Source organism: Macaca thibetana, chromosome 4 (assembly GCF_024542745.1).
Source record: "Macaca thibetana thibetana isolate TM-01 chromosome 4, ASM2454274v1, whole genome shotgun sequence".
NCBI classification, from domain to species: domain Eukaryota; kingdom Metazoa; phylum Chordata; class Mammalia; order Primates; family Cercopithecidae; genus Macaca; species Macaca thibetana.
The window spans coordinates 113,429,692-113,441,756 of NC_065581.1; the positions used below are offsets into that span (position 1 = coordinate 113,429,692).

Below are 12,065 nucleotides of genomic sequence, written 5' to 3' on the forward strand. Positions count from 1 at the left end.
ATTAAGAAGGAACTGTCTGTGCATGTACTCAATAATCTAATGCCCTCTACTATTGGTTCAAGAATAGGACCTAACAGTTACTTCCACAAAAGCTTTTGCCACATAAAATTAAGCCACAAGTCCATTCTCCCCTTTGCCCTGATTCTGAGTACAGATATTTCTAAATATTAATACACTAACCATGCTATGGGTAGGAGATTCTTTTCGGCTAGCAATAATTTAAGATGGGAGCCCAGAGATGTCAATTTCAAGATCTGCCACCTTGCCCAATCCAGGTACCTGCACAACCAGCCTAGAGTCAAAAAACTCTAATGCAGGGGTGTCCAATCTTTTGGCTTCGCCAGGAGACACTGGAGGAAGAAGAACTGTCTTGGGGCACACATAAAATACACTAACAGTAGTGATAGCTGATGAGCTTTTTAAAAATCGCAAAAACAAAACAAAACAAAAAAACCCTTAATGTTTTAAGAAAGTTTACAAATTTGTGTTGGGCCACATTCAAAGCTGTCCTGGGCTGCATGCAGCCTGTGGGCCATGGGTTGGACAAGCTTCCTCTAATGCATCCTGTGTCTTGCTCAGACCACATTGACACAATCTCTGTGGAGGAAATGTATCCTACATATGACAACCAGCAGTTAATACTGTTTTCTTCTTCTTCTTTAAGCTATTTACATATTTAATGATGTGTTATCAGTAAACTATTTCTTGAACTTAAACTATTAATAAATATTCATTTAGGTGAGTTTTGCCATTTCTTCTGAGTCTATCTTCTATGAGGAGAGAAAACAACCTGTTATTGTTTGACCTTTAATTGTAATCCCAATCCCTCGCCCCCTATTCCCTGCGATCAAGGTAAATAGTCTAACTTCTCATTACACACCTATACTCAGATCCTTTGAGTTTTCAACTCCAAATTCCTTGGAAGAACAGAGATTATTAGTGTTGAAATTTCTGGTTACAAAAATTTGAGAAATGATTCCTTAAAAGGCGCAGTAAAGACTCTTAATACTAACTAGGGTTTAGCAACATCTTAAGAGAAAGAATGTAAAAGTCTCCACAGACACCAGTGTGCCCATGGTAGCCATCCTGAAACCTATAATATTTCATTAACTATGAAACCCAATCAAAAACATCTGGGCCTTTAATATAGTCATTAGTTAGCAGACCTGCCTGAAAGGTAGATGGTCTGCTCAAGTCATTCTCACATATGGCATAGCCCTGAGCCTGATCCCACAGCTGTATCAGGAAGGCTTTGAACTTCTACAAGTTTCCAAGAAGACGACAATTTTGGAAAATGTAGCAAAACTTTAAAAATTCAAACAAACTCTTCCAGTATCAAAATTTAACCATCAAGTTTTGTAAGAACAATCAGATCTTGACTTTAGCCCAGATAATCTGAAATCACATACCATCTAAAATATCCACAGTATTTCCCAGGCCTGTGTCTTCCTTATTATATGCTCCTTGACCTTTGCTTAATCAAGTCCTACCCATCTCTCAAGATTTTCCATAAGCCCTATCCTTCTCCTTACTTGAATCATTTTCTGATTTCTCTTCTCTGAAGTCTTTTTTTTTTTTTTTTTTTTTTGAGGCGGAGTCTGGCTCTCTTGCCCAGGCTGGAGTGCAGTGGCCGGATCTCAGCTCACTGCAAGCTCCGCCTCCTGGGTTCACGCCATTCTCCTGCCTCAGCCTCCCGAGTAGCTGGGACTACAGGCGCCCGCCACCTCGCCCGGCTAGTTTTTTGTATTTTTTAGTAGAGACGGGGTTTCATTGTGTTAGCCAGGATGGTCTCGATCTCCTGACCTCGTGATCCGCCCGTCTCGGCCTCCCAAAGTGCTGGGATTACAGGCTTGAGCCACCGCGCCCGGCCTGAAGTCTTATACAGTGTATACCTAGCTGTTGCCTATGTGTGCATACACACACATGCAGACACACACAATTTGTATTGCTGTGTTGCTAATTTGCTAATTATTTTATGTAGGTTACTTTATGTAGGTTATTTTCATTTTAGGTTTTTTTTTTTTTTGGGGGGGGGGATGAAGTCTCACTCTATTGCCCAGGCTGGAGTGCAGTGGCACGATCTCAGCTCACTGCAACCTCCGTCTCCCCGGTTCAAGTGATTCTCCTGCCTCAGCCTCCCTAGTAGCTGGGACTATAGGCGTGCACCACCATGCCCGGCTAATTTTTGTATTTATAGTAGAGACAGGGTTTCACCATGTTAGCCAAGCTGGTCTGGAACTCCTGGCCTCAAGTGATCCATCGGCCTTGGCCTCCCAAAGTGCTGGGATTACAGGTGTGAGTCACTGCGCCTGGCCATTTTATGTAAGTTACTTTATTAGTCCTTGAGCTTTTCTTTTCTTTTCTTTTCTTTTTTTGAGACATTCTGTCAGCCAGGCTGGAGTGGAGTGGTATTATCATAACTCACTGCAGCCTCAAACTCTTGGGCTCAAATAATCCTCTTGCCTCAGCCTCCTGAGTACCTGGGACTATAGGCATGAGCCACTGTGCCTGGAAACTTTTAATTTTTAAATTTTTTGTAGAGATGGAGTCTTGCTATGTTACCCAGGCTGGTCACAAACTCCTGAGCTCAAGTGATCCTCCTGCTTTGGCCTCCCAAAGTGCTAGGATTACATGTGTGAGCCACCTCGCCTGGCCTCTGAGCTTTTGGTCTGGGAGAATAATGCTGTACATTTCATTTAACTCCCTATATATCACCTAGCCTGGTTCTAGACAGAAACTGGTCTCAATAACTAATTCATTACTCAGATATTTTTTTCACTCCCTCCTTTATTTTACTTATTGTTCTGACTTCTGTTATCTCTTATTTTACTTATTGTTCTGATTTACTTATTGTTCTGATTTCTTTTGAGACAGAGTCTTGCTCTGTTGCCCAGGCTGGAATGCAGTGGCGCAATCTCAGCTCTCTGCAACTTCCACTTCCTGGGTTCAAGCGATTCTGCTGCTTCAGCCTCCAGAGTAGCTGGGATTACAGGCGCCCAGCACCACACCTGGCTAATTCTTTATATTTTTAGTAGAGACAAGGTTTTACCATGTTGACCAGGCTGGTCTTGAACTCCTGACCTGGAGTGAGCTGCCCACCTCAGCCTCCCAAAGTGCTGGGATTATAGGTGTGAGCCACTGCGCCCAGCCTCCTCCTCTTATTTTAAGCCTAGTTTTAAAAATGGATGCACTTTCCTGAGACCATACCATTGGGAGTGGAAAGGTGGCCTGGAAATCAGGTCATAGCAGAAAAAGGGGAAGCAAGAAGACAGCTAAAATGCTTCCTATAGATAACTCATAATGGGAACAGTTTATCTTTGGATGATAGAGTTGACCATTTATCAATTTTGAATAAAAGGTATCTCACTAGTAGGCAATACAGGTGTGAGTCACTGCACCTGCTGATCTAAGGGGGTTTTTTTGTTTGTTTCAACTTCACCTTCTAAGAGAGTTTACAGCTTGTGTGACATCTATGTGAACAAGAAACAAGCTTCCAGAGCTCCAGCTGTAATTAAACAGATTCTATTAGCCAGATGTATAGGGGAACAGTGAGTCTGAGATGACACCTCTGGCCTAAAAAGCTTCATATTAGCTGAGTTAAGGCTCCCCCATATCCTTAGTTCTAGTATTAACAGCTTGTATAGAACATATACGTTATGATTACATGATAATCGCAAGAATGTCTCTGGTTTATTGCCTTTTTTGAGATTTGAAAGTTGGAGTTCTTATGATCTCAGACAAAAATTTAGAATAATCTTTGCCAAGGGAAATATCAAACAACATTTTAATCCTCCAGACAGGATTAAAATCAATGTTTCTGATGTTGCTCGAGATGCAGACAGAAGCATAAAATTGTGCCTTCCCTACTCTACACAAGGAGGAAAATTTCTCAAGCCTGTATGGAGTTTTCTCCCATGTGAAACGTCACCAAAAAACCCAGAAACCCAAAGGCCTCCTTGCTGTCAAAGACTATCAGGAGGGAGGTCTGGTGGAACAAGATGACCAGCATGCTATGACAGGCTCTAAGATGTGGGAGCAACTGGACCTGGTTGGGTGATTTATAGGCAGAAATCTGACCCGGGGCCTGGAGACCCCGGCTAGAGAGTTCAATAAAGATGCTCGAGAGTTTCAGCAGGTGAATAAGGTGCTCCTCCTTCCGCACAGCACCGAGAGCAAGCTCCTGGCAAAGCGGCAAGGCCCACACGGAGAAGTCTGGAGAATCGGTCCATTCGATTACGACGTCCTGTGCCCAGATAAACAAGAAAGAGAAAAGGAGTCATCATGTCAACTGATGGAAAGCCTAGTGGGCACAGGAAGTGGTCTCGATCACCCAGCTGGAAGAGGTGTGGATATAACTCGTCAGGTCCTAGGGACGTGCCCCTGCCAGATGGCGGGGAAGACAGCACTCTCAGAAGATGACTTTGGAGAGATTTCCTCCTCTTTGCTGGGGAGAATGTCGACAGGAGCCCACCATGTCAAGAAAGGACCCAGACGCAAAGCTGAGAAAAGATCCTGAGGCATCCCAAGACACACCAGCAGGCAAAACAAAAAGGAGAGCCAACCGGAAGTGAAAAGAAAACCCCAATGTGAAATCATTTAATACTTAAAAGGTGGGTAAAAAAGAAGACTATTTAAGGTAGTCATAGGCCCTAATGATTTGGTATCAAAGGACATGCTTCTATCAAGATTGGAGCTTTGTATTTTAACAGGTGGTCCATATTCAAAACGACCTGCCCCAGAGAATTACTACTTTTTCAATGACAGTCTGTGGGCATAACCCATCATCATAAAAAACTCTAGCATTATATTTTCTCTTATTCTGAGGAGCCCCAACCCAGACTTAGTCAGTGCTTGCAATTGCCAATATACAACTGTTTCTAAGGCCATATATATTCCCCTACCCCACCAAAATTGTCCTCCTGCAGCTGGAACTCAGTCACTTTCCCTGTAACAGCAAACCAGTTTAGCAAACGCTAGCATCAGAATAGGGACTTGAATTACTCATAGCGCATCACGGCAAGGAGAAAAATACATGCATTCTGGTCTCACATGCATACAAAACCTTCATTTGATTAAAAAGAACTCAGAGTCTGCGAAATCCTTCAGGCATCAATTCCAGGACTTCGTTTTCCTATCTGTTAAGAAACTGTACTGAAGATTTAAACTTTAGACAATTCTTACTCTCAAAATTAAAAAAAAAAAGTTCCCTACAGATTCTTGTTATGTAACTTGTGGATTCATTTAAGATTTGGATATCTCTTTCCTATACTTCAGTTTCCATGGATGTCAATAAGTCAGTCCCAAAGACAGCATTTAATAGTCAGTGGCATCAACCTGCCCCAACGTGCTGATAATGAAGCTGATGATCAACGCTTGTCCTGATACTAAGCCATCACCCAGCTTTCACTTCTAATTACAGAATAGACTCCTCTCATTTGATACCAAGGTGGTCCTTTGTGAGAAAATCTGGGGCAGGATTTCTTAAAATACGATGAAAAGGGCATACTATTTGAAATGCATATTCCTGAGCCTGTAGTCAGAAATCTCTCTGCATCTGGAGGTAAAAGCTCCTCAGGTGAGAGCCACTACTCTTGGACTTTTCTTTCCATGACAATCAGGGGCTTTATTCACACACAGGCTCTTCCCCAGAGATCAGTGTTAAATTTTGGCCTTCAAAAAAGCCTAACCATGAGCATCTCATTCCCATAGTCCTCATCCTACAATATCACACCGAAGATTCTGGTTTAGTTGTGCTCCACAAAGGAGTCTAACTAAAGCATTAAACTCAGAAGCATATATGAAAATACTAAATGAGATAGTGTTGAATGCATTACAGCAGCTATTTTAAAAAACCGAGTAGTAGGCCAGGTGTGGTGGCTCACGCCTGTACTCCTAGCACTTTGGGAGGCCAAGGCGGGAGGGTCACTTGAGCCCAGGAGTTTGAGAGCAGCCTGGGCAATATGATAAAATCCCATCTCTACAAAAAAACTACAAAAAAAATTAGCAGGGCATGGTGGTGCACACCTGCAGTCCCAGCTACTAGAGAGGCTGAGGTGGGAGGATCACCTGAGCCCAGGAGGCAGAGGCTGCAGTAAGCCATGTTCATGCTACTGCACTCCCGCCTGGGTGACAGAGCCAGACCCTATCTCAAAAAAAAGAAAAAAAAATTGAGTAGTAATGGAAATATGTGAGGAAACAACTGATTTATAGTGTGAGCAACTAAGGAAAGTATAATGGCTGGCATGGTGGCTCACGCCTGTAATCCCAGCACTTTGGGAGGCTGAGGCAAGAGGACTGTTTGAACCCAGGAGTTGAGATCAGCCTGGGCAACATGGTGAAACCCTTTCTCTACAAAAAATTTAAAAAGTAGCTGGGCGTGGTGGTTAGTGCCTCTGGTCCCCATTCCTCAGGAGGCTGAGGTGGGAGGATTGCTTGAGTCTGGGGAGGCTGAGGCTGCAGTGAGCTGTGATTATGTCATTGTACTCCAGTCTGGGTGACAGTGAGATCCTGTCTCAAAAAAGAAAAAAAAAAAAAGTATGCAAAAAAAAAAAAAAACAAACCCCTCTTTTTGTTAGCATGAGTTGGCATTTTTGTTGAGATCCTGAAGCAAGAAACAATGTTATTCTATATGCTTCCAAACCTTAGAAGATTACACACACCCCTCCTCCTCCTAAGAAATTACTGATGTACTGGAAAAATTGGAGATATCACAGTTAAGTTAAAACTGATTGCTTGTTTCATACTTTAGATTACCTCAGAGAAAACTCTTCCTTAAAACATTATCTCTGTAGTTACAATGTTACATGCACACCACCACCTGCCGAGGCCAAATCCTGCTACAGTGTGCGTAATTCATAGGGGGTGATGTGGGAAAGGCCAGGATGGCTTTGTGGTCTTACTTTGAGATGACAAAGTGTGTCAGTGTTCTCACAGGTATGTCCTTTTAAAGGACATCTGAAATCTGAAAACCGCTCTCCCCTCTTACTTTGGAGAAGGAAGAAGGGCAGGGTGCACATACCAATGGCGGGCCCTCCTTGCTTCTTCTCTTCCAAGATGGCAGCCAGGTCTTTGTGCACGGATTTCTGATGCTGACTGGCCGGCGGCTGCTCCAACTCTGGACTTTTCACTTTTAAAAGTTGATTTGCCTTCTTAATCTTCTGACTGTACTGCCGAGCCATCATAAACACCCTGCTTTTTGTCTTATCTGTGGCCTCCATCCCCAGGTCAGGGTTTTCTGGGTCTGTTTGAGACAGGCCACTGTTGGCCAGGTCATAGGGATTGTCCATGAGGGGCAATTCACTGGCCAGAGAAAGCCGGTTAAGGCTCATAAAAGAGCCTTCTTTAGAAATCAGGTCTTCCTCAAAGGGGCAGTTGGCATGGCTGGCTCTGCCGGCCCTGCTCTTCACTGGCGTGAGAAGAGCCTGGCTCTCGGGCAGGGATAGTGTGGACACAGAGTGCCCTGCCTCCCGGCTCAGCTCAGGGGTGCTCTCTGCGTACAGCCTGTCTGGCACATCATCCTTGCTCACAGGAAATGCTGCCAGGAGACGGTCTCTGGCCTTGTCTTCGTTTTTCTTGATGTAATTTTCCAGGTCATTCCAGATTTCATCTACTTCTTCGGACAGTTTATCAGATACAGGCTTATCAGGCATAGACAAGTTACAGCTGGGAGAGTCGTACAGCAAACTCAGATAATCATGATCAGGGATGTCCTGATGGTAAGGGGCTTCGTCCTCACTGAACTGGAGGCTGTCTTGGGAAACAAACGGCCTCAGGCTGTCACAGCACACGAAGTCAGCCTCCAGTCCCAAAAAGGTGCTCCGCTTTGCACGCTTTAGGCTGCTGCACTTAAAACCCAGCGACGGAGGATCTGGGAGCCCTATGGTGTCATAGATGTTCTCCTCAACCGCTTGGAGTTCATGCGTGCTTTGGCTGGATGCCTCCCCACCTGAGAGAGTGCCATCTTTTTGTGCGTAAAGAGAGCCCTTACTGTGGCCAGCTTGCCTCTTTGTGAAGGCTAACTCTGGGGTGCTCTTGGGGCGAACAGAGTCCCTGGCTGATTTAGAGGGCGTGGATTCAGCTTCTTCCCGCTTAGCAACCATTAGTTTTAGGTCCTCATAACTGATGTTATCATAGACATGGTCAATGTCATCAATGGTCAACTCGATGGATGACCCAAAGGGAGCCATTTCCTCCTGCCCTCCTGTTTTGGGGCCGTTCTGCAGTTCCCTAGTTCTGTCACTAGGTCCTATTTCAGGAGGGCACGTGTTGCTCTCCCCAGCACTGCTGGCCCGCCTGACAATCCTGTGACCAGAGCTGGAGGTCTCTGTGGACTCCATCTGTCCCATGTGCCAGCTGCAAGGGCGACTAGAAGTGCTGTCTTCACATAGTCGGGTAGAGTTCAGATCTGAGGAGGAAAAGGACGGCACGAACATCTGATAATCATCTTCGTCATCCTCGTTCTCCTGCGGGGACCGCCGGCTGGGAAACAAGGCTTGCCTGATCTGGTGATCGGTCCAGATGTTTCTGAGGGCTCCACCCGTTCGAAGCACGCTGATCATGGCGGAACTGCTGGGCTGACTGTTTCTCTGGGCAGGAGATGGCCTTGCTGAAGTCAGCTGGGGAGATCCTTCCTCTCTAGAAACCTGAGGAAGATGGAAACATATCAACTAAATCACAGCACCATGGAGAAGACACATAACTCAGGAATTTCTCCTGTGTTTACATGCTGCCTCCCCCACTAGGCTTTAACATTCTTTTATTTTTTTTTCTGAGATGGGGTCTTGCTGTGTTACCCAGGCTGATCTCAAACTCCTGGACTCAAGCAATCCTCCCACCTCAGCCTCCGAAGTAGCTGGCACTACAGGTGTGAGCCACTGCACCTGGCTGAGTGTTTAACTGACTTGAAAAGCACTTCAGATATTTTCAAAAAAGGAAGGACAGGAACTAATATATACTTAGGAACTAGGCTGGGCAATGTGCAGACATTCTCCAAACTTAATATTCACAATCATTTTATGAATTAGATATGATCGTACCAATCTTATAGTAAGGAAATCTAGGTTCCTGAAGCTTCAGTAACTTGCTCTAGTCAGTAGTAAGGCTGGTGCTAGAACCCAGGTCTAACCCCAAACCCCTTGCCCCAAAGCACGATATAAGCTAAATACAGAAAACTCTTAGATTCTTCAAATAAGTCTGGTGTACAGTTGGCAAATATTCATTGCATAAATTAATATATATAGAAGTGAAGGGCTATGCTATCTGGTTTCTATTTGAGCCTTTCTAAGAAGCTTTAGAGCCAGTGCTTGTCTCCCAGGGGTTTTAGCGTGGTTTCTGGTATACGAAAAGCCCCTGCTGCTGACCTGACCGCACACTCCAAGGATTTCTCTTAAATCTGCAGACCCACCAGGAACATGGCCAGCACTACCTTGGTTTATAGGTTCTAGGCAAAGAGTTTTTATTGTAGGAATGTAATTTAATCCTCTGTTGAGTTAACGATATTTTTACTTATTTCAAAATACATTTAATTAGCATTTAGTTGCCTATAAGGAAGAAAAATAGGAACAATATTAATAATTTTTTAATTTTAATTTTTTTCTTTGAGACAGAATCTCACTCTGTTGCCCAGGCTGGAGTGCAGCCTGGGTCACTTGGCATGATCTTGGCTTACTGCAACCTCTGCCTCCTGGTGTTCAAGCAATTCTCGTGCTTCAGCCTCTGGAATAGCTGGGATTATAGATGCCCACCACCATGGTTGGCTAATTTTTGTATTTTTAGTAGAGACAGGGTTTTGCTGTGTTGGCCAGGCTGGTCTTAGACAAAGTCCTGGCCTCAAGAGATCCGCCCACCTTGGCCTCTCAAAGTGCTAGGATTATAGGCATGAGCCACTGCACCCGGCCAAATTAGTGATTTCTAATCAAATAAAACAATGGGTCTTTTATAACGTGGAACCCTTCTGGATGGAGCTCGGTGGTGCAGGCAGGAGCAGATACCCTCTGATCCTATTCTGCAGATAGAAGGATTAACTTCAAAGGCGTGAAAGGGTTAAGACCTAATTAGTGCCAGGGACATATATTCTAATAAAACACTATAGTAACCTACTGGAAATGTCAAATAAGCAAGAACTTTTCATCACATGTCAATGAAAATGGGATATATGTTAATTGGAATATCTATTAGGGAGGGAAGAGAGTAGAGAGACAATAATAAAATTTCATCCTAAATGTTATTTTTCTATTAAAACTTAAGCAATTGAATTAGTCATTTATTTCTTTTCACACATACACACACACACAATATTTATACCTAATATTTGTTCACATATATGTTTTTCACATTATTTAATATACCTTCTTCTTCACCTTACTCAGACTGCACTGTGTAATGTTACAAAAATACAGGCAGTCAGTAACTACTTTTTATACAGTAAAACAAGGTTAATATTAACTAGTTAAATTATGACAAAACACTTTTAAAGTGTAACAAAATTATTTCGTGTTTCTCAGCCAAAAGTGATCCATCCCAGAAAATTCCCATAGGTTTTAGAAAATTAGGAGACCTGAATTGTTAATATTGAAGTTATCTTTTTAAGGTAATTACACTTGAAATGAAAATAGCAGTTTTGGCCAGGCACAGTGGCTCACACCTATAATCCCAGCACTTTGGGAGGCTGAGGCGGGTGGATCACCTGAGGTCGGGAGTTCAAGACCAGCCTGACCAACATGGAGAAACCCATCTGTACTATAAATACAAATTAGCTGGGCGTGGTGGCACATGACTGTAATCCCAGCTACTTGGAAGGCTGAGGCAGGATAATTGCTTGAACCTGGGAAGCAGAGGTTGCAGTGAGCTGAGATGGCACCATTACACTCCAGCCTGGGCAACAAGAGCAAAACTCCGTCTCAAAAAAAAAAAAAAAAAAAAAATAGAGCAGTTTTTTGGAAGCTGTAAATTTACATAGAATTAATCATTAAGAAAATTGAAGATGCTCTTAAATTAAGAAGTAATCATCCAGGCACGGTGGCTTATGCCTGTAATCCCAGCACTTTGGGAGGCCAAGGCAGGCAGATCACTTGAGCCCAGGAGCTAGAGACCAGCCTGGGCAACATGGTGAGATACCCCGTCTCTACAAAAAAAATTTTAAAAAGAAAGAAAGAAAGAGAGAAAGAGGAAAAGAGAGAAAGAGGCAGTGAGTGAGAGAGAGAGAGAAAGAGAGAGAAAGAAAGGAGAGACAGAAATAGGGGGCGGGGAGAGAGAGAGAGAGAGACAGACAGACAGACAGACAGGCAGGATGGACACAGTGACACACACCTGTAACCCCAGCACTTTGGGAGGTGAAGGTGGAAGGATCACTTGAGTTAAGGAGCTTGAGACCAGCCTGGGCAACATAGTTAAACCTTGTCTCTACAAAAAATGAAAGAATTAGCTGGGCGTGGTGGCGCATGCCTGTAGTCCAGTTACTTGAGAGGCTGAGGTAGGAGGATTCCTGAGCCTGGGAGGTGGAGGCTGCAGTGAGCTGAGATTGTGCCACTGCATTCCAGCCTGGGTGACAGAGTAAGACCCTGTCTCAAAATAAATAATTTTTTTTTTTAAAGGAAAGAATCAGCATATGGTTGGTCACAATATTGAAAGTCATGGTAAAAACCGCACTTACTTTTGCACCAGCCTCATAATTTCAATACCTCAATTTTACCACAGCCTGAATGAACTTTTTTCCTATCCTTCCACATTCTCAGCATTTGAGCTATTTAACAATGATATTAGCTATCATGTTTTTATTTTTTGAGATGGAGTCTCACCCTGTCACCCAGGCTAGAGTGCAGTGGCACGATCTCGGCTCACTGCAACCCCTGCCTCCCGGGTTCAAGCAATTCTCCTGCCTCAGCCTCCGGAGTACCTGGGACTACAGGCGCATGCTGTCACGCCTGGCTAATTTTTTGTATTTTAGTAGAGATGGGGTTTCACCGTGTTCGCCAGGCTGATTGTGAACTCCCGAGCTTAGGCAATCCGCCCGCCTCGGCCTCCCAAAGTTCTGGGATTACAGGCGTAAGCCATCGTGCCTGGCCTAT

At 44.0% G+C, this 12,065-nt stretch overlaps 1 protein-coding gene across 10 annotated transcripts in view; it reads right to left on the reverse strand.

Moving 5' to 3' along the window:
- The window catches only part of PLEKHG1 (pleckstrin homology and RhoGEF domain containing G1), a 245,182-nt gene that overhangs the window by 5,172 nt on the left and 227,945 nt on the right, over positions 1-12,065 (reverse strand). For all 10 annotated transcript variants that reach the window (XM_050786239.1, XM_050786241.1, XM_050786242.1 and 7 more), the window contains one exon: positions 7,019-8,642. In XM_050786239.1, the coding sequence (XP_050642196.1) occupies positions 7,019-8,642 (1,624 nt within the window). The remainder of the gene's footprint in view (positions 1-7,018; positions 8,643-12,065) is intronic.